This window comes from Diospyros lotus, chromosome 1 (genome assembly GCF_014633365.1).
Source record: "Diospyros lotus cultivar Yz01 chromosome 1, ASM1463336v1, whole genome shotgun sequence".
Lineage (NCBI taxonomy): Eukaryota > Viridiplantae > Streptophyta > Magnoliopsida > Ericales > Ebenaceae > Diospyros > Diospyros lotus.
The window spans coordinates 31,149,863-31,171,251 of NC_068338.1; the positions used below are offsets into that span (position 1 = coordinate 31,149,863).

The window sequence follows — 21,389 nt, forward strand, 5'->3', positions numbered from 1 at the left end:
CTTCGCTTCCATTTCGTATACCCAAAGGCCAGGCTCTCCTGAGTACTGATGGTGGCTTTTCTTTTCTTCCTTGTATTGTAATTTTCTCGCAAATGCTCTAAGGAAAAGTGCCATCCCCGGTTCACAAAGTTGCAGCAGCAGCAGCAGAATTTATTTGTGCGAGCCGAACAAACAATCACCCACAATCCAGTTCTACTCAAAACCCTGATGAATTGGATAAGTCCCCGCGCTGATGTTATCATCAGTTTGGTTCTTGCATTTTGGAGATATTAACCACATTTACATATTTATATTTTCAAATAACCCACCCTTATGAATTTTCTTATGTTTTGATAGGGGATAATTGAGACCTCTGTTGAGGACCGTTTACATCCCATCCATTCCCTACTTGCATTTGCCTTATGTGTTTTTGTTCTTCGCCACCTGCTGTTCTGGGTTAACTTTAGGTTTTGGTGATAATTTTTTTTTATAGTTTTTCTTTGGATGTTTTTAACTAAACAGAAACCGCAGAGTTCCTGGATCAACTCTAGGGAGCCAATGATCCCAGTTGGTGCACTGGCACGGCTGTAAATTCATCCCCTCATTTGAGTTTCTCTGTGTCAAATCATTTCTTGCTGCCGGTGAATTCTTCTTTTTCCTGTATTGTCTGTCACCCCATTTTGGTTCGATCTAGATTTAGAAAAACAAAAGAAAATCATTGCGCTCAAGAAAACATTTGCTGTGTGTTTCCTCCACATTTCTGTAGTTTCTAGCCTCTGATGTTGATATTGCTATTGTAAATTTCAACTGTTCTACGCACCAATTAAATAACAAACGAATAAGTCAGAAAACAAATCCATGTTTGATTGTTTATCCAAGGCATCATACATCACGACACACTGAAGGGGGTGAGATTTAGGGATGGTTCTATTATTATGCACAATACAATATTCAGCCAAATGAGAGATTATTACGTGGCCAATAGCCAAAAATAAGAATATAATAATGAGTGATTAACCAGCCTTGCCTAGACTATTCTTTTTTTTTTTTCCTTTCATCTTTTTCTTGAGAAGGTAACGACATGACTAATCAAACAGACAACTGCTTTGATATCATAGAAGCATGGACAAATCTTTTTTTTCCTTTTTCTTTTGCTGTCTCTTCCATTAAGCATAAACTCCTCCATAAGATCCGTCCGCCGCCAACTTAAATTATTATTTATATTTTTTAATGGCTGGCACCATTTTCTTGCAAAACTTTCGTATAATCTGCTTGGTAGAGATCGTCTCTAGCTGTTTGATCAGGCGTCTCTCTTAATGTTATATAAATCCACACATCAACTCCATCACTTGCTTTGACGTAGATGGCTATGGAAGCCCTTGCCGAGGGACTTTGTTGTTCTTTTGTGCAGCGAAACCGAAATCACCATGGCTTCTTGGATTTTCCATTCCTCTCCGATCCACCGGAAGACGCAACCCTGAGGCTGATAAACCAGATGCTCATGGAAGAAGATGGATTGGAGGAAAAGCCCTGCATGTTCCAAGATCATGCTCAGCAACGACCGCTCCCGCCGCCACCACCGATCACGGTGCTCTGATTCCTCCCGACACCACTAGTTCTTCCACCAGTACCGAATGCAGTTACAGCTCCGCTTCTGTCAACTTCTACTTCTATGGTAATTCCACTTATGGAGAGAGACTTGAAAGCTGTGTATCTATGGACCCTCTTCTTGTTAGTCCATTTCAGGTTCCCCATTCATGCAATGGGAGCCAACCAGTGTGGCAGCTATTCAAGGGAAGAAACCCAGAAGAAGTTTCACAGTTTCTTCCAAGAACAGGTTATGCCAATGTTTCCAGTTCGGAAACTACAAGAAGAGCTTTTGTGGCAGATAATAACAGAAATTTAGAAACAAAGAAAACTCATGATCGGGAGGGTGGAGATTGTGTAGATGGTGGCCGGAGGAACAAAAAACTCGCTAATTCTGCTGAAGCGTACCAGAGCGACGTATCAGAAATGCTTGACAAGTTGTTACTCTGCCCTCGCTTGAGCCCTCATCTGAATCAGGAGCCTCCGGTGTGTCTTCATGATCATAATGATGAAACAATTCTGAAGCTGGAGGAGAAAGGGCTTAGAGGGGGATCAAATGGAGGAAAGACTCACAGAAAGAAACGAGGCAGCTGCAGGGAACTCGTTGATTTGACGAATGCCCTATCTCGGTGTGCAGAAGCTGTTGCAAATGCTGATACTAGGACAGCTCGCAAACTCTTGAAGCATATCAGGCAGCACTCTTCTCCAAATGGCAATGCTTCTGACAGACTGGCTTATTATTTTGCCAACGCCCTAGAAGCGAGGTTGGTAGGCACTGGGGCAGCGCTGTACACTGACTTCAATACTAAGAGGATATCAGTTGCTGATATTTTGAGAGCTCACCAGGCATATGTCAAGGCAATCCCTTTCAACAAGATCTCCAATTTGTTTGCCAATGGATCCATAGCAAAACTAGTTATTGAAGCAAAAAGCCTTCACATCATTCATTTTGGCATAACGTATGGCTTCCAGTGGCCCTGCCTTATCCAGCATCTTTCAGCCAGGCCCGGTGGTCCTCCCAAGCTTCAAATCACTGGAATAGACCTACCCCAACCAGGTTTTAGGCCAGCAGAAAGGGTTGAGGAGACAGGGCACAGGCTGGCAACTTACTGCCAGAGATTCGATGTTCCGTTCCAGTACACTGCAATTGCAAAGAAATAGGAGAGTATCAAACTAGCGGATCTCAATATTGACAGAGACGAGGTACTCGTTGTGAATTGTCTGTACCGTTTAAAGAACGTACCTGATGAGATAGGGGCAGCAAACAGCCCGAGGGAAGCAGTTCTCAACTTGGTGAGGAGGATCCATCCTGATATGTTTGTCCATGGAGTTCTCAACGGGACATACAGTCTTCCATTCTTCCTTGCGCGATTCAGGGAGGCACTTTTCCACTTCAATGCAGGATTTGATATGTGGGATGCTACTGTGCCACGTGAAGATGAGGACAGGATGCTGTTTGAGAAGGAGATCTTTGGAAGGGATATCATGAACATCATAGCCTGTGAGGGCACGGAGAGAGTAGAACGGCCCAATAAATACAAGCAATGGCAAGTCTGGAACACACGAGCTGGTCTCAGGCAGCTGCCACTGGACAAGGAAATCTTGAAGGATGCCAGGGCAAAGTTGAAGTCTTATTACCACAAGGATTTTTCAGTGAGCGAGGATGGCAATTGGATGCTGCAAGGATGGAAGGGTCGGATCATGTATACTATCTCCTGTTGGAAGCCTGTCACAGGGATACAGTAATCCATTCCCACTACTGTTTAGGACTGGTAAATATTATGTCAATTTGAATCTGCATAACTGAGAAGGTGCCACTTTTCTTCAATCAACTTTGTATAACCTTTGGCTTCGTCTTGGAAAGTTGAGTCAACTCATCATACCCGGGCATGTGTGCCCTGTACAGAGGGAGGACCCTTGGTGCCATTATTATACGGGGCTTGAGTATGAAAGGGGGCAAGGCTCTGGCTCTGACAGGTTTTCTTTGGCCTTTTGCAGCAGTTTTAAAAGCACTGTTGAGAGGATTATGATGGCAACGCTCTTTGCATTTTCTGATTCTAGGTGTTTTTGAGAATAGTTTAAATCCCTCTTTCATCGCTTTTATTCCTAAGAAAGGGGGGCAGTGGACCTTAAAAGATTTTAAGCCCATTAGTTTAGGGTGTAGTGTCTACAAAATCTGCTCTAAGATCCTTGCGATTCGGTTCAAGAAAGTGATGGGGCCTTGATTTCCAAATCCCATAATGCTTTTGGAGGGTCTATCCGATTCTCAATATTCTCTTCTTGGCCAATGAGACATGAGATTTAAAGGTGGCTGGCTCTAAAGGCCTCCTTTGCAAGTTGGAAATTGAGAAAACCTACAAACATGTTAATCAGGGATTTCTAGTTCTCATTGTTAATAACATTGGGTTTGGTCTTGAGTCATGAAAATGGATTGACTCTTGTATCTCTACGGTTAAGTTTTTGGTCCTTGTCAATGGCATTAGAGGCCTCCTTAATCGCTCTAGGGACCTTAGTCAGGGAGATCCCACTTTGCCAATTCCATCAATTTTTGTCATGGAGGTTATGAGACTGTCACGACCTAATCTAATATTATCAATTTACCAGGAGGTCTTGGATAAATTACTTGGTCCTATGAATTGAATAATCACCTTCAACTAGCACTTTCGAGTAAAGATCCGTGACATTACAATTGGTATTAAAGCCAATCAGGTATCACCACCGAGTGGGTGCGAACCAGGAAAAGTGTTTTGAGACCAACGGGGTTCAAATTGAGATGTGAGATTTTAGACTTGATGAGGATAAGGTATTAAAGGACGGAAGTTTATCACACCTCAATTCCACATCAATAGTTCATTGGAAAGGTTTTGGGTATACCACTCCGTCCCATGAACCTAGTAGGTCACCTTCAGCTAACATTTTTGACCAAAAGACTTATGGTGTCAAAACTGGTCTCTATTGTCTCACCTTTGTGCACGTGTGTGTGTTTGCATGTGATGTCTCGTTATTTTGTGATGTGTCAGAGAGAGGTGGGTTTTTCTAGGGGCGCCTTACTTGTTGTGAAGCAGTCTTAGGCTCAAAAGTCAATTTAGCCAAGTATCATGAATGGTCAAAGGGGATTCAATTTACCATTTCAGATGAAGTAAACAATATTTGAATGACAATTAAGAAAACTGATTAAATGCTAATAATATTCTTACAATCCAGTTAAAGGATAAAACTTTAGAACTTTTAAGTAAATAGAAACTAAATTCACATTACTCCAAAAGTAATCCCCTTTCAGCAAAAAAACAAAAGAAAAGAAAAGAAAAGGAAAGAAATGAAAGTAATTTAATTGCCTGATGGTACTCACTCTTGTTGCTTTTGACCTTTTGGAGGCCTAAGAACATTCCAATCCAGCTTTCCATGTTTTGGTTGCTTGTGAGAACTTTTACTATTATTTTGTGAAGATTCTTGACCACTCTGCCCATTTTTCTGTGATTTATTCGGATGTTTTGTTTCAGACAGCACTTCAGGTTGCTTCCTTTTAAGTTCTCCATCGGCCTCTTTGCTGAAACTGTCAATCTCCATTCCATCTTGAGTTGATCCAATTTCTCTGTAATAATGAAAAAGATAGAATACCCAGCTATAAGCAAAAGCTGGAATATTCAGATGAATCCAAAGCAGAAAAAATGGAACGTTCTAAGAATTTGGATTCATTTGCACATGAATTACACATCTATCTATAGTTTACCCTAAGTTGCTTCAGATAAGAGATTAATTGAAGAATATGAGGTCAGACTCTCAACAAGCCTCACGCCTACTAGAACTTGCCCACTCATGGACATTTTGTAACTCCTGATAAAGATTGTGGAATTGACTACAATAGTTAAATTAACCTAAATTCGGATTCAACTCAGCTGTACATGTTACTCCTCACAGACAAGCTAACTGACTGAGGTAACTTTCCACCAGTATGAATGTTGCCATTTCATATTCATTAGTGTCTCAGCTAGGAAATAGTTTGACCAATATCCCATGACCCCATAAATCAAAGACTGACCAGACAAATGGACAAGATTTCTAAATCAACTAACTCCTCATTAAAGGCAACATGCCAACAGATACTTGAAGTCTTGCTCTGCAATTGGTCTCGTCTATTCAACTCAATAATACCACCCCAATATATGCTGATGCAATTTTTTATTTTTTTTTAAGATCCTTTTGTCCCTTTGAGAGTGTTGTTTTTTTTAAATACAAATTCAAAACTCCGCCCTATTTACAACCTGTCCAAAGCCTAGATAAAGAAGGATTGCATTAGGTAGTTGAAAGTAAGCATAAAAGTCATCAGATCAAACATCATAAATTCCAGAGAATAAAAGCTGGAAATCTAGACTCATGCAGCCAAAACCACCTAGCAGGGCTAAGTCTTGTGATTGTCGTTGCTGTTTCACAAAATTTCAAACAAACTGTCAAATAGACAACTAGGCGAATGAAATACCTGAATAACTTGTGAAGATAACAAGGGATTAAGCACCAACCTATCAGAAGTCCTTCCATTTTGATTGCTGGTGGAGGTTTCTGGTTGACCAGGATTTGCTGCTTCACCATTCAATTTCTATCAAGATAAGGCTTCAAAATGAGAGACAAACCCACGAGAGCAAAAAACTTGTCCTAGACTCCAAAAACCTTTCAGGATGTTCAATTCTTATACTCACATCAATAGAAGGATTAAAACTTAGAAATGACATCCTGCCTTTTGTTGCCCCTGGGTGAGGATCACCCTCTACGATCACAATGCTGCATATATCAATAAGCATGGTTCAGAAAAACTCGGGAAAAAATAATCAAGGGAGAATAAATAAAATGAGCAGCCTAAATGTGGCAAGGAAATAGCAGCTATTCAACTATGGATACAACCCTTAAATGTTGTAGACAAAGGCATCATTACTAATCACATTACCATCAGTTAGCAGTTCCAATTGAGAAATAAACAGGACACCACAACAAGCAACAGTTACAGGATTAAGACATGCCAAAAGAAATTAGCTGGTCTCCATGTGCATGCTTGCAACGATTCATGAACATGAACCAAAGTTACAATCTTGGTCCAGGAAGACACAAAATTAACCGTGACAGTAATAAAAAGAAATGCTACCCATAAAAGACACCATTAAAAGGCAACAGTAATAGGATATATGGAAGCAGCATGCCTAATTATATTGTCCAAAAGCCATTGAAGGGATTACCTAGCTGGTTGTAGGGGAAAATGACTAATAACAATCCACATCATGCAAACCACCGCAAAAAGTTTCCAAACTCAACTGCCTTTAAACTTAATTGATGAAAAATGGGAAGCCAATGTTAATTTATAACATGAACTAGTCAAAGAAATAGATGAAGAAATTATACCATTATGAACTTTAGATTAATTAAAAGGGGAAGGAAGGCCATGTTGTTGATATACCCATAATTGCCAGTATTGCATCGGACAAGGTACTAATTTGTCATTAGTACGATATCAGGTATTGGTTCGGATATATTGCTATAACAAATTAATATATGTGATAAAAACAAACAATTAAAATAAAATTTTCCAAACAAAATGGCATTATAGAAACATATAAAACCACTACCATTATTGAGAGCACACACCTAAACAACAATTTAAGGAAACAATGTTCTTCAATGCTTCTATATTTATGACAAGGTAAGAACAAACACTTTGCATTGACCTTAGTCATGTTTAGCTGCAACACTTCTTTCAATTTGTGTCAATTTAAAAAATTAGGTTACAATCACAAGCCTTTATCTCGCTAGGTAGAATCAGCTACATGGATTCTAGATCTCCAACTATCTCCATCCATGGCTATATATAGCCCCAGCAAAACCATTATATCCTATGTCATATCCAAGGATTTGTTACCCTTCTTTTGTCTCTCTCCCCCTCTTAATTCTTCCTTTTCATCCACTTGCTTCACAAGTATTTCTATTGCTCTTCTTCCCACGCATTTAAACCATCTTAATCATGACTCCCTCATTTTATATTCAATAGGCACTAGGCCAGCCTTATTATGTACAATCTGATTCTTAAGGGTGTGCACGATGCAATTTGGTTGGTTTTTGGCATTTTGAATACGCCAAACCGTATGTGCGATTTTTCTGTCAAATCAAACCACGCGGTTTGGTTTGGTCTGCATAAACTACACTAAACCGCACCGCATTTTATGGTTCAGTTTCCGCAATTTGCCCAAGTCATGCCTAATATTAATCCACCCATTTTTGCAGTGCGGTCTCCAGCGAAGCGTCGACGAGAGAAGACAACGCGGAGGCAAAGGGAAATGAGAAAGGCCGAAAGGGGATCTCCTCCGACAACTTGGACACCTCCGACTTTGAGACGATGTCATCGACAACTTGGTGATTGGACTGCTTGGCGATCTCCTTGTGAGATCCTAATTTCTCAAAGTGCCTCAACCTCAAGTCCTGTAACAAGAAAGGGGAGGATGTCATCGGTCTCGAGAGTGTGGCGGCCAACAGGGGCTGGGTGTGGGTGTGAGAAATGAACAAAACAACGAAGGATTAGGGTTTGTTTTAATGTTTTATAATTTATTTTTTTAATTTTTATATTATTAGAATACTATGCGGGCGGTTCGGTTTTCAACCGAACCTATTTTTCTCAAATTGCTCAACTACTCCAACCATAACAGAACCACCTATCTCAAATCGTTCCCCAAAAAAATCGCACGGTGCGGTGCGATCGATTTTCACAGTTTGCTAGTTTTTTTGAATACCCCTATTGATTCCTTATTTTGTTTCTTCTTATATGACCACACCATCCACAATAACATTCCCATTTTAGCCACAGTAATATTTTGCATATATTGATGCTTAATTTAATTGTTCAAGACTATGAGCCATTCAATAAAACTTTTAAAGGGATTTTACAATCACATAAAATGCTAAAAACACTTCTCCATTTTAACTATCATGCTTTGATTTTATAAGTAAGATCCTCCACAATCTCCCCTTCTTTTTGAATAATTGATCCAAGACATTGAAATTTATCTTCTTCTTTTTTCTTTGGGGGGGGGGGGGGGGAATATCTTGATCTCTAAGTTTCACAACAACATCAAAACAAACATTTTTACTTTTAACCTATTTAGCACCTCCTTTCATAGAAACTAGAATGACAAAAGGAGAATTTCAGACCTTTTCAAACAAGCAATTATCAAACAATTCTTTGATTATCTCAAAAATATGAATGCCTAAAGTATCCCAAAAATGATGAAAGAAAGCTAGGGAGAAACCATCAAGGATGAGCTTTTTCCCATTCAAATCTTTCAGATCATCAAAAAACTCCTCAATCAAGAAAGACCATTCCCACCAAACCCTAGAATCCTCTTATAAACATTCTATAAACCAAGCCAACAAGGGTTTGCCTCCAACTTTCCTCTTCCAAATAAAAACCTGCCCTTTTATGCCTGGTTTATACCTAAAAAAAATGCAAATTTACAGATCCACTTGTTGTATTACATGTTTTAGAATTTGGCGTTTCAAGAAAACATGTAGTGTTATTTTTTATCTCAAGAGCTTGAAGACCAAGTGGTTTTTTTAATTTACTGTTTAATCTAGCGTTTTGACGTATTTCAAAACAGGTGAAAACGATTTTTCTTGCTTTCGCTTTTGAGTATTGACTAAAAACACATTTGCAAATCAAAAATGAAAACACGATTCTTTGTCTTTTCGCAAAGTTCCAGGGAAGAAGAACATAAACCATAGGCCCCTTATATTTCAGAAAACTTCTGCAGCCTGAGAATGGATTAAGAAAATCACCACCTAATAACATGCTTATACAAAGGCATGCAAACACAGATTACAATGTGAACTAACTCAAAATCAGGAAGAAAAATATTTTACAACATGCATTCAAATTTGAATTCAATAACCAAAAAAGTAAAGAACGCTGCATGAACCCAAAAAAAAAAACGGCAGATAACAAGAAGAATTACCATTTCTTTTTTATAGCAGTGGCTGGGAAGTTCCCATCAGGTATGACCTCTTCTACCTTCTTGGATTTCTCCTCTCTCTGAGCGGCCCTTTGCATGAACTAAGTAACCAAACAGAGCATCGAAGAATTCATTAAAGAAAATCCCCCCAAAAATTAAAGAACGCCCAGAAAAATTTAAGTAGAACCCAGTTCAAGTATCTGAGAATTAGGTCGATTTCAGATTCATATGAAAAGGAAAAGAAGGGCTGCGCTGATTCTTTTACCTTTAAGTTCCGTAAAGTGCTGGATATCTCGCGCTTGGCCATTCTGTATTCAGAGAACCACTTCCAAATCGACTGCGAAGCCCCAAACAAGATCCTTAATTTAGTCGCCCTGCGAGTGCCTTCGGACGAGAGAAGAAGATTTCTCTCTTCTACGAGACGAAACGGAAAAGATGAGACCGAGCAGCCGAGGGTTTTCGAGGATCAACCGACGCTCCGCTTGGACCCTAAATCCCTAGCCTGCCCCTGATGGTGATATTTGTTTGTTCCTTTTAGCCAATTTTTTTTTTTTTTTATAAAAAAAAAAAAAGAAGCTTTATGTATGTTTGCAGCCCTTTCAATTTTTCAGATATTAATTAATTTATATATTTCGTCTAAAGAATATATTTTTTTTATATAATTACTTGTTTTTCATTTGTGAGCCAGAATTCATGTATTTACTTTGTTTTATCATGAATTATGAGGAATTTTTCATAAAAAAATTGTTCAAACCCTTTTGTAGGAACGAATATTAATATTTTTACAAAAAAATGCTATTTATACTGTTTATTATTTTAATCAATTATTAACCGCTAAAAGTAAATTGTCAAAGCTTACTGCTGATTTAATTACTATTTAACTGATTTTTATAATTTATTTTATTTTGTTCAAACTGAATCGATTTCCCTTCTTGTTGATTCAGCTCGATTTTTAAAAATACTGACAAAATATTTTATCTAAGTTGGTCATTGTAAATGGAAGTTATATTTTGAGAAGAATGAATTCAAAAAAAAAAAGGGGGGGGGGGGGGGGGGGATTTGTATTACTTTTGAATCATCACTATAATAAATTAGTAATATTGTAAAAAAAAAAATTGTGTACAGTTAAAATTAAAAATTACATGCAAGATTAGATGGTAAAACTACCATACTAAATATGCTATAAATAAATAATTTAACATAAAACTATAAATATATGATAATTTTTCTATAATAATTATGACAAAATAGGCGAAGTTACTCTATTTAAATTATGACACTTATCATTCTAGATTTACAAATAAATTCAAACATGCTCCGAAATAACTCTTTTAGAAGGTCTATGATGCCCTGGTCTGGCTGCTCTTTGATTTCTTCAAGCTGATACCATCCCACTTTACCCACCTGACCCATTAGCCGAAACCATGGAGGGTGCCCTAAAACAAAACTGTCTTCATTCTAACATATTGTTGAGACTTAGTTTAGTTAATTTGTGCACATTTTATATTGGTCACATTTGGTTTTGACTCCTCATTTGGGTCAGATTTAGTCTCAACTCATTATCCGGGCCATAATCAACCTAGATTTGTAAAATTAGACTATTCTTGGCCTTGATACTTTACTTGAGCCTGACTCGACCAGAGGAAGGGAGCCTCCTACAAGACTCGGTGTGACTAGAAAAACCACATTATAGATTGGATTGTTGTTTAATGTGACTAGAAAAGACACATTATAGATTACTTCCTATAATCTAACAATTTATCCTATTTTGGATAAATATGAGATGACCTCTTCAATTAAATCTTAGAAAGATGATCAAAATGTATAATACTAATCCCTTCCAATTGTCTAGGATAATTGTTCCTAAGTAACTATCCAGGGTAGGGACCTAATGCTAAGTGAAAGGTTATTTCTAAATTATTATAGAGTAAAATCTCTCTTTCAAGATAACACAATTTCTTCAACAGTGTAAATGTCTGTTAACACATTCAAAAGAGGTCATTATTGCCTCCACATACATATCATTTTCCAGTTCAAGAAGAAACCAAGAGTTGTTCTACCAATTCCAGTAGGGACATTGGCATCAACTAAGCTCTCACTGATGTCTCAATCGCAACCGTTTCTGAGTAGACCACCTCTTCCGTCTTTTCGGCAGCAGTTTCCCAGAGCTCTGGTAATGCTTCCCTGATGTTGTGGATGCTCTCTAATGCATAATCCACGCCTTTTGCTCGGTGAGAAGAGCCAACCTGTTCGCACACAATAAAATCGACCAAGGGGGGTGGGGGGCGATGAAGTAGATAAGGTTCAGGAAATAACATTTGAAGAATAATGGATTAAAGAAAGGGAACGGAGGGAGACAGAGAGAGAGAGAGAGAAGATGACCGGTGTAACCAAGTCATTCCATATCATTCACTAACCCAGACAGTGTGGAGACCCGTAAGCTTCCCAGTCTGCAAATTACGGATGCTGTCGTCGAAGAACAACTGGCAAAGAGAAGAGTTCACAACAAATTCAATGGAACCAATAAGTAGAATACAGGGGATAAAGAAAGAAAACAAAAGAAAGTAGGATACAAAAGTAACATGCGGTCAAATTAAGGTCCAGACAGTAAAAAGATTCAGAATTATTTGAAAGAAAAAACAAGAAGCACAGTTGAAAACATTCAGAAGGTAAGATTCTAACTTCTATGGTGCACGAATATGGGCATGCAACATGAATGTGGGAGCCTCATGCACACGGGGCCACCATAAATTTATGCAAACACAAGGAGAATGCAAAATTACAAAGTCAACAAATCATTTTCATACTTCAAATGTCCAACATATATTTCACAAAATAATTACATGTCGTAAGAAATGATAAAACTAAGACAATATATTATCTAAAAAACAATCCATAAGACCTAGAGTAGACCAAGAATTTAAAATGTCATTACAATCCATCAAATCATCAACCATCATCTTATATAAGAAGAAGAAGAAGAACTAAAAGAACGGGGCAAAGAAAAGAAGAGCTATTGTAGCCGAAAAAAGAAAGAAGAAAAAGGGCAAAAGACATTATAACCATGATGTCCATGTTATCTTAAATGATCTTTTCATGCAACGACTGGATCTTCAAGTCTTATCACAACATCACCTATATACACTTTTATTTTTACTAAACTTAAATGCAAATAACATCACCAACAATGTCAAATGCAAATAACATACACCAAGGTACCTCTTCTTGGATGTCTGTCTTTAGTGAGCCCATCCATCACTAGAGTTAAAAGGTTAACAGTTCAGTACAAATTCTGATGTAATTCAATTATAATTGGAAAAATTTTAGGATCTCCACCATAAGTTCTGAAATATGTTTGTGTTCCTTGATAAATACCTTTAAACGTATTTATAAGCAACTTGGACTCACTTGTTCTCTACAACCCTTCATAATTTTTTTTAGAGATTTTGTAATGAGCTTTTTTTTAAATCTATAAACACCATACAACAACAACAACAACATATCTAGCCTTTATCCCATACATGAATTCTAGACTTCCATGTATTTCTATCTTTTTTCATATATTCATTTAGGCCCATACACTTCATATTAAACTTTAATGTCTCTCCCAAAGTCTTCTTGGGTCTGTCTCTACTTCTTTTTTTGATTAATTGTTTTATTTCATCAACTCTCCTCATAGGGGCGTCTTTTGGTCTTCTTCTCACATGACCAAACCATCTTAGTCTAGTCTCTCTCATCTTCTCCTCGATTGGCACAACTCCTACCTTATTATGAATAACCTCATTTCTAATTTTATCTTTTCTTGTATGGCTGCACATCCATCTTAGCATCCTCATCTCCGCTACGCTCGTCTTTTGCTCATATTGGTATTTAACTGCTCATTATTCTGAACCATACAACAAAACTGGTCTTATAGTTGTCCTATAGAATTTTCTTTTCAGTTTTAATGAGATTTTACCATCACATAACACCCCCGATGCATTTCTCCATTTTAGCCATATGCAATTTTTTTTATTTATCTCTAGATATTTTCCTTAGGCACCTTAAGAAGCATATATCTTCGATTTTCTTAATATATTAAGCATGAAAGCAAATTAATTTACAAACATCTCATTTTTTGTTCTTAACCTATACCCAGTCAACTTCTTCCAATATTTCAATGTCGCTCATTAGCTTCATCTCTCTGTAATTTTCACAAATTTGAATATCTCCTTTGTTCTTATAAATAAGTATTAAAGCGATTTTTCTCCATTCGTCAAGCATCCTCTTGATTTAAGGTCACATCAACTAGTTTCATTAACCATAAAATGTCTTATTCTCTCGTGCATTTTTATATTTCTATTGGATTAGTCAATCCAACCGATTTACCATTTTTCAAATAAGTACAAAAAAGAAGGGGAAAAAATGGGCAAGAAAAAAAAGTGTGTCAGGAGGAGGAGAAAAATTGGGTTGAGAAGAAAAATAGGAACCGATTAAGGGGAAAAAAAGAGAGGAAAAACATGGACAAACCAAATTCTTCTTTTTCTTCTATGCATACGTTGTTAGCAGGCTGCTTGTGTAATCATTAGGACTAAGAACAACAGGAAAAATTAAGACATAAAATACCAGTCGTTAAATATTATATTTAGCCTCTCATTTTTTAAATATTTTATATAATAACTCCTGAAAAAAAGTTTTCCAAGCATGTCTAGTGCATGTCCCCATAATACCAAGCTACAGAATAACTGAACACTACGTGTCACATGGATGTCTGCATCTATGGATTGTCTAGTACCAATATGTCACTAATAATGATATAATTATTTTACATATGTCAGATGTGTGCCCATGTCCATAGTGTGTAATACCTACCTGTACATCAACTTTAGTTAAGTATTGTTTCTATATTCTAAGCTTTTAACAATGATGACAACCTCATAAAAATGCATAGGTTTATGCCCCATCCACCTGTGAATCATTAGTACTAAATACATAGAAGAAGGTTAAGTTATCTTACAGTTTTCTGAGGGTTGATATCAGCTAGCTTGAGAGCTTTTTCAAAGGCATCCTCAAAAGGCTTACAAACAATTGGAGTATTAGGACGTACAGCATTAGGATGACAAGAATTGTCAGTAACATGGGTTTCTGGGCAAGAAATGGCACTTGGTTTTGGCCCTCTGAACACAGGATCGTCCTTAGCATCAGACTCATCTCTCTTGTTTACAGGATTCAGAGTATCAAAGCATATCACTCCTTCAAAACAGTCCTCTAGTCCAAGCCTTCCAAGAACTTTAGTGACATGTTCTTTGTTCGCATTGGAGAAGATCTATTGAACAAGCACAAAACTTTGTTAGCAAGCCTTATAACTAAACCATATTTATACACTGGTGAGATAAGAAACCTACAAATTTCCGAATAGGCAGGCTCTGTAGAAGACCTTTTAGAACTGGATCTGGTTTCAAAATCTCATAGGGTAATCGTCCATGAACAAAACTGTTAAGACATATAGTGTGCAATCAGAAATGGCCATGGATAAGATGATTGGAGAACTAGAATTCATGTAGCCCACCCCACTTAGTGGGATTAAGGCTTGTGATGATGATGATGATATATGTGAGATAATACAAGTCTTATATAACAAAATTACAGCACAAATACAAAGGGGAATTGCACCTGTGGTAATCATCATAATCAAAGTTATAGCCACTAGCCTGGGAGAGAAAACATCCAATGAATAAACTTGCATAACAGTATAATCTTCTTTCAATAAATCATATAGCTCTACAAGAAAAGTTAAAACATGTACCCTGAGACCAGCCATAGTTGTTCCATAATCTTTGTACAGTCGAACATTTATTTCAGGAGCTTCATTCTCCTCTATGCCAATCTTCTCAACCATATATCCTGGACAATGAAAAAAATGTAAGAAGTTAATTCCAAATGACCAAAAACTAAAATCTGAGATACAATATTTTAACAGAGAAGGAGAAGTGCATTACCAATTATATTCTTGGTGCACTCATGAGACAAACCAGAACTAAAGGGATAAAGTGTGTCATCAACATCTGAAAACAAATACAAAATGGTTATTAACAGTCACGGCAGTCCTAATTTACAGGGGGAGGTGGGGGAGGGAAAGATAGGAGCAGAAAGGTTTACCGAAGAGGAGGCACTCGTATTTTGCTTCTGGAACCTGGTGGTACCTGTCTCCATTCTCCATTTTTTCAACGAAACCTCTCACACTTCACAAAAGTGGATAACACCAACTGTACAGATTAACACAAACACTTCAAGGCCTGCAAGGGAGAGCCATTAAGAAAAAAAAGTGAAGCTTTCAAGTGAACTTTTTTCTAAAATTTAAATTGAATTCTGCATAAGCAAACTACTCATTGCTTCTATTCACATAAATTGGTCCAAACTAAAGGAAGTGATTCTAAGGTTGAAATTCCAAGTCAAATAATTCAAATAAATCCATTTGGTGTGAGAAAGGCAGGCATATTATATAATGACCCAGTAATTGGTACTTCCAGTTGGAATATTTTCAAAATTAATTACTTACAAAGTCATATCTATTAATGAAAAGATATGAATGGTTATTCATTAACTACTAACTACCAAAGTCACGATTCAAATAGTTACAACTTTCCATAAGGGTTAGTTAAGTTTGTTGAATAACCAAATACTAACTACTTTGGTGGTTATTTTTAAAAGTTACAACTCTTTATCAAAGATTAGTTACTTGGTGCCTATATATTCAGCAGTCATAATTCTTCATGAAATATACACTAAAAGTGTAGTTATATTGGTGACTATTCTAATAGTCACACCTTTTCATGAAAAGGTATCAAGGTAGTTATGATTGTGAATATTTAGAGAAGTCCACTTTTCGGAAAGGTTATGAAATCATTCTTAAAGACTTCTATACTGCAGAAATAATATTTAAGTTTGATAGTCTAGTTGTTATTGATGGATACTTTGTTATTTGAGTATGTTTTTTGCAAAACGCATTCAAACATAGGCTGCATACCAATTTATTTTATGGTGAGGGCAAATTAAGCCTTAAGGAACGTGAGCACACATGCCTAGAAGCCAAACTTAACATCTGCATCCAACACTTCCAAACAGCAGACAAACTTTGAAAATATCCTAATATTAAGTGTCCAAATTATTCTAAAACCCAGTAATTGTGTTCTTATTGACATCTTTTTACTTGTAATCTTGCCATAAATAGACCACAAGTTTTTTGCTGTTGAAAATAGCTCAAGTTCTATCTGTTATTCAGTAATAACTGTTACTCTAAAATCCAATAACAACTGTTATAGATCAAGTCCATATGTTTTCTTATAACCCAGTAATGCTCACCAATTAGGAGAAGTCATTCAAAAAGGTTCAAAAGAAAAGGAATAAACCCGACATTAAGCGTACAAAATCTTTTAAAAACCTCCATTTTGACACTCGAATTTCATGGAAGCAAACTCGATGATTCAGAAAATAAAAAAGATTTCACGAGTCATGAGCAAAAAGACCAATCCTTATCGAACTCATGGACTGAAATTGTCCAAAAACCCGTAACTCGAGAGATCGAGATCGACATCATCCAATAAATATACAAGAACTAAGAATGTGAATGCCTCTCATATGTTAAACAGTGAAGTAAAAGTAACCACAAGCAACTTCCGCAAGCCTTTATAGATCCATTCTAAGATCGACACCCCGCCACAGAAAAGTCACAGCCATCAAAGAACACTCATAACCAAACCAAAATCTAACCCAACGAAAGACTCCACATGAATCACCCAAGACGCTGCTGTAACTACAAGTGTAGAACAGAGAATTACCAGATGGGATGGGATCAGGCAAGATCTGCGGATCCGGAGAAAGCGATGTTGCAGAAAACGTGGTTGAAGGTTTTGATTTCTTTTCAGAAGGGAAAGTGTGAATGGCCATAAAACACAGCAACACACAGAAGCCAAGGAAGCTGATCGCCGACCCAAAAAGCATATTTTAGTTTTTTTCTACGATGCCGACACGTCCCGATCTTCTGTGACGCGAAAGATCTGCCGCGTAAATTGACAGCCACTCCCTTCAATTCGTACTTACTATTTATTATTATTAATTAAGTGGCAAATTCACACCCAGTAATGAAACTTGTGATGTGTTCAGGTAACATTTTTACACGTGTCAGAGTCGTACATGTCTTTGAAATGATGGTAGAGTCTATTAAAGAAAATTCTTTACGGCCACACATATTTACATACTTATAAAATGGGGTTAAAAAAATAAAATATCATCAGTCATGTTATAGTTCACTTTTTATAGAATGGGATTAAAAGAATAAAATACCATCACTTATATTATATTACACTTTTTTTAATGTAATATGGGTGACAACATTTTAATCTTTTAACTCTCATTTTATAAGCTTATCTGTCAATTTATTTGGCATCGTAGAAAGATTCATCCATTAATATAAGATTTACGTTAAAATAAACTCATTCATGAGAACTGTTTTTGTGTGAATTATTTAGGGGTAAAAATAAACATAATAAGGAACAAACGAGTTACTATTGTCTTTGAAAGTTTATTTTCTTATTTTGTTTTTCTTTAAAAAAAAAAGAAAAAAACAGTTTGGTGCATTATTTTTGCTTTAAAATTGAATGAAATTTTTATTTTTTAAAAAATAAGAACAAAAAAATTATGTCTCTCTATTCATAGTTTCATTTTTTCTCGGCCAATTGATTACTCCCTATATCTCCCCATAGCTCTTTTAGTGATTGATTTTTCATATTCTTTTTAACTTAATATTTGACAACCAACGAATTATTCTTTTATAAGCAATGATTATTTTTATATATTTAATTATTAGACAAGATATTTTTGAGCGAACTTCATTTTCAATTATTATTTTCAAAATTGAAAAATGATATTACCAAATGCAAGATTTAATTCTTATTTTTTAACATAAAATAAAAACAAACATTGAAAATGTTAGGTCTCTTTGTTGTTTTCAGATCATTTTCAATTTTTTCAAACAGTAAAAATATGTTTATTTTGGTATTTTCAAAAATAAGAAAAAAATTTATAAAAAAAACTCAAAATACCAAAAAGTTTTTTTAAATGTTTTTATCATAGACAAACTCAAAATTTTCAAAATGTAAAAAACGTTACAGACAAAAAGAACATTTTTTCAACAATTTTAAAACACGAAGAGAACAACCCTTTAGCCTTTGACTTTAGCAAGATAGGCTCGAGCCACACAATATATCTCCAAACTAATTACACTTTAATAACCTTTTCTACACCCTTTTTCACCAAGAAAAAACAAATAAATAAAATACTATATTGAGCCTTTATGCCTATATGTGGTTAGCTAAATTTAATAAAAATAACAATTACATATAATTTGTTTACAACACAATTTGCTGGCTAAGATATAAAATACACAACATTAACAATGAGAAAGAAAGACTTCCATTAGTACAACCCTAAATTTGTTTAGATCACAATTTTTCACCATACGAAGTAAGACAATATGTAACATTGAGTAGAAGGCAATTTCTCTTATTTGCAATGTCCATATCCACTGCACAGAATACAACCAGGGGTGGGAAAACACCAACCCACTTCAACTATTCCTTGTTAATTTGATCACCTCATGGTTATTGTAAGGGCTAGCTAGGCTCTTGAATTTTACTTAGCAAAAAAAAAAAGCTAGCTAGGCTCTTACTGATGTCTGAATCGCAACCTGTTCGGTGTAGTGTGCATCTTCTGTTTTCTCAATGGCTTCCCAGAGATCTGGCAATGCTTCCTTCATATTGTGAATGCTCTTCAGTGCATGATCCACGCCCTTTGTTCTGTGAGAAGACCCCACCTACCCAAATAGGATTAACGTAAATTAGGATTGTGATTATTATGAACCAAAATTCAAGCAATAATATTGAAGGAAAAAATGAAGAACTAAAATTTTTGTATTTGGTTGATTAAATAATCAAGGACTATCAACCTACCCAGACTGTCTGGAGGCCCATAAGCTTGCCGATCTGCAAATTACGGATGCTATCGTCGAAGAACAACTGGCAAAGCCAAGAAAGAATAGAACCAATAATAAGAGTTTAAGCTTTGCAGATAAATATAAGTTTACAAGATAACTAGATTCTAGTGGGAAAAATAAATAGTAACTGGTTAGGGAAGAAGATGATCTTACTGTCTTCTTAGGGTTGATTTGAGCCGTCTTGAGAGCTAGTTCAAAGGATACCTCAGAAGGTTTGCAAGCTACTAGAGGCTTTGGAGGTACTGTATTATGCTCAGAAGACTCGTTAACAAAATTAGTGTTGGTGCCGAGAATGGTACTTGGATTAGACTCATCTTCCTCGCCAATTCTATTTCTCTTGTTGATTGGATTCAAGGTCTCAAAGCATATAACTTGGTCAAAGCATTCCTTTAATCCAAGCCTCCCTAGAACTTGATCAACATGCTCCTTATTTGCGTTTGAGAATATCTGTTGCATGGAAAACAAACCGGATTTATGGGAAACAATCCTAATTGCCTAACCATAATAATTTTCTCTATTTAGGGGTGCCACAAGAAACCTACAACTTTCCTAATGGGCAGGGATTGCAGTAGATACTTGAGAACTGGATCCGGTTTTAAGATATCATCATAGGGTAATCTTCCATGAACATAACTGCAGAACAAAATAGTATGAGATCATACAAATTCCAAATAAAATTGCAAGGCAAATAGAGATTGGGAAAAAAGAAACCTGTGGTAGTCATCATAATCCAAATCATAACCAATAGCCTGGAAGACAGAACAAAAAACAATTACCTTGTGGAACATCATCTTTTTATTTAATATAGTAACTAGTAAATGATTTTCTCAGAGAAAACTGTACCAGTAGACCAGCCATTGTGGTTCCATAACCATTGTATAGTTGAGCATTCAATTCAGGAACTTTCTCCTCCTCTATGCCAAGCTTTGTAACCATATAATCTGGACAATGGCATGAATGAAACTCTGTTAATTCCAGTCAGAAAATGTGATGCAATATTTTGGCAGAGTGTAAACAAAATGGAAATATTGGGCTACCTCTGATATTCAAGGCGGTTTGCCTAGACAAGCCACAACTCAAGGGATAAAGGGTATCATCAACATCTGCAAACGATCAAAAGCTATTTAAGATCCATTCAATGGCAACCCTGTTAGTGTAAAAGTTGAAAGGAGTAGAAATCCTACCAAAGAGAAGGCATTCATATTTTCGTTCAGGTATCTGTTGATACTGCTGTCCATACTCCATTTCTATCTAGGAAATTCAATGTAAAGAAAGCGGAGATAGCATTCAGTACCAAAAAAAAAAATAAAAATCGCAGCACTCTAAATCAACCAATTTAATTTCTCTAGGGTATTAAAAATCTGATGTTTGGAATCAATTTGTCTAAAAACTTCAAAATCAATGCCTGCAACCAACAAAAGACTGAAAAGCTAAGAAACATCAAACAAGAACAGATCAAAGTTAGGCTAAAGCAGGAAACGGCCTCGATTACCTGGCGCGGATGAGCAATGTAGGCGAAACGGGCAGAGCGATGAATGAAGAAGGGCAAGGCGTGCGAAGGCGAAGACGTTTCTGGCGTTTAAATAAGGAGCTTTGCCTTTGATTTGATGCTCCAATTCTGGAGGGCCGAAAGAGAGGAACGCGTGATGCGTGTGAACAAGAAACCGGGAATCGCCATTAATATTCTATTCAGTTTTCTTCACGTTGGAATATTAAGAAGAATAGGAAAATGACGTTTACATTGGCGTTGGGATATATTATGGATTTCCCCGCGTGGAAGGTGTAACTAACGAACGGCTACATATTCCCGT

At 36.5% G+C, this 21,389-nt stretch overlaps 3 protein-coding genes and 1 pseudogene across 8 annotated transcripts; 1 reads left to right on the forward strand and 3 right to left on the reverse strand.

Moving 5' to 3' along the window:
- Positions 1-1,014: 1,014 nt before the first annotated feature.
- LOC127788356 (uncharacterized) lies at positions 1,015-10,052 on the reverse strand. Of its 3 annotated transcripts, XR_008020337.1 has the most exons (7): positions 9,814-10,052; positions 9,552-9,649; positions 6,261-6,342; positions 6,084-6,160; positions 4,916-5,158; positions 2,810-3,243; positions 1,015-2,707 (listed from the first exon to the last, which is right to left on the reverse strand). XR_008020337.1 is itself a non-coding variant. In XM_052316534.1 (6 exons), exons 1-6 carry the CDS (start codon positions 9,853-9,855, stop codon positions 3,201-3,203), a joined length of 585 nt encoding a protein of 194 aa, XP_052172494.1. In that variant the 5' UTR covers positions 9,856-10,052; the 3' UTR covers positions 1,015-3,200. The 3 variants fall into 3 exon arrangements, 1 of the variants encoding a protein (XP_052172494.1); XR_008020338.1 differs by having other exon boundaries at positions 2,810-5,158; positions 9,814-10,051; XM_052316534.1 differs by having other exon boundaries at positions 1,015-3,243.
- On the forward strand, positions 1,696-3,312 carry LOC127788350 (scarecrow-like protein 14; annotated as a pseudogene).
- A 1,435-nt stretch (positions 10,053-11,487) lies between the features above and the next one.
- Positions 11,488-17,532, reverse strand: LOC127790035 (uncharacterized protein C24B11.05-like). 2 transcript variants are annotated; one of them, XM_052319276.1, is made up of 9 exons: positions 17,366-17,532; positions 15,687-15,823; positions 15,527-15,592; positions 15,334-15,431; positions 15,201-15,238; positions 14,933-15,020; positions 14,545-14,853; positions 11,966-12,031; positions 11,488-11,794 (listed from the first exon to the last, which is right to left on the reverse strand). In XM_052319276.1, exons 2-9 carry the CDS (start codon positions 15,745-15,747, stop codon positions 11,636-11,638), a joined length of 885 nt encoding a protein of 294 aa, XP_052175236.1. In that variant the 5' UTR covers positions 15,748-15,823; positions 17,366-17,532; the 3' UTR covers positions 11,488-11,635. The 2 variants fall into 2 exon arrangements, with proteins under 2 accessions (XP_052175236.1, XP_052175245.1); XM_052319285.1 differs by having other exon boundaries at positions 15,687-15,793; positions 17,366-17,530.
- Positions 17,533-19,067: 1,535 nt separating this feature from the next.
- Positions 19,068-21,227, reverse strand: LOC127810594 (uncharacterized protein C24B11.05-like). Of its 3 annotated transcripts, none has more exons than XM_052350146.1 (9): positions 21,071-21,227; positions 20,763-20,829; positions 20,616-20,681; positions 20,422-20,519; positions 20,290-20,327; positions 20,121-20,211; positions 19,732-20,025; positions 19,535-19,600; positions 19,068-19,398 (listed from the first exon to the last, which is right to left on the reverse strand). In XM_052350146.1, exons 2-9 carry the CDS (start codon positions 20,821-20,823, stop codon positions 19,243-19,245), a joined length of 870 nt encoding a protein of 289 aa, XP_052206106.1. In that variant the 5' UTR covers positions 20,824-20,829; positions 21,071-21,227; the 3' UTR covers positions 19,068-19,242. The 3 variants fall into 3 exon arrangements, with proteins under 3 accessions (XP_052206106.1, XP_052206115.1, XP_052206125.1); XM_052350155.1 differs by having other exon boundaries at positions 20,763-20,825; positions 21,071-21,219; XM_052350165.1 differs by lacking the exons at positions 20,763-20,829; positions 21,071-21,227 and having other exon boundaries at positions 20,290-20,340; positions 20,616-20,666.
- Between the last annotated feature and the right edge of the window lie 162 nt (positions 21,228-21,389).

What these genes read in the sequence shown, in the direction of transcription:
- LOC127788356 (XM_052316534.1), bottom strand. Translation starts at nt 9,855, where the DNA reads ATGGCCAAGCGCGAGATATCCAGCACTTTACGGAACTTAAAG. An exon ending in ACTGCTATAAAAAAGAAATG is followed by an intron (nt 6,343 to 9,551) that starts GTAATTCTTCTT and finishes TGATATATGCAG; the next exon opens with CATTGTGATCGTAGAGGGTG. An exon ending in AATGGAAGGACTTCTGATAG is followed by an intron (nt 5,159 to 6,083) that starts GTTGGTGCTTAA and finishes TCATTATTACAG; the next exon opens with AGAAATTGGATCAACTCAAG.
- LOC127810594 (XM_052350146.1), bottom strand. Translation starts at nt 20,823, where the DNA reads ATGGAGTATGGACAGCAGTATCAACAGATACCTGAACGAAAATATGAA. An exon ending in CCACAATGGCTGGTCTACTG is followed by an intron (nt 20,328 to 20,421) that starts GTACAGTTTTCT and finishes TCTGTCTTCCAG; the next exon opens with GCTATTGGTTATGATTTGGA. An exon ending in AAATCAACCCTAAGAAGACA is followed by an intron (nt 19,601 to 19,731) that starts GTAAGATCATCT and finishes TGGCTTTGCCAG; the next exon opens with TTGTTCTTCGACGATAGCAT.
- LOC127790035 (XM_052319276.1), bottom strand. Translation starts at nt 15,747, where the DNA reads ATGGAGAATGGAGACAGGTACCACCAGGTTCCAGAAGCAAAATACGAG. An exon ending in ATACGAGTGCCTCCTCTTCG is followed by an intron (nt 15,593 to 15,686) that starts GTAAACCTTTCT and finishes ATTTGTTTTCAG; the next exon opens with ATGTTGATGACACACTTTAT. An exon ending in CGGGTCTCCACACTGTCTGG is followed by an intron (nt 11,795 to 11,965) that starts GTTAGTGAATGA and finishes GTGTGCGAACAG; the next exon opens with GTTGGCTCTTCTCACCGAGC.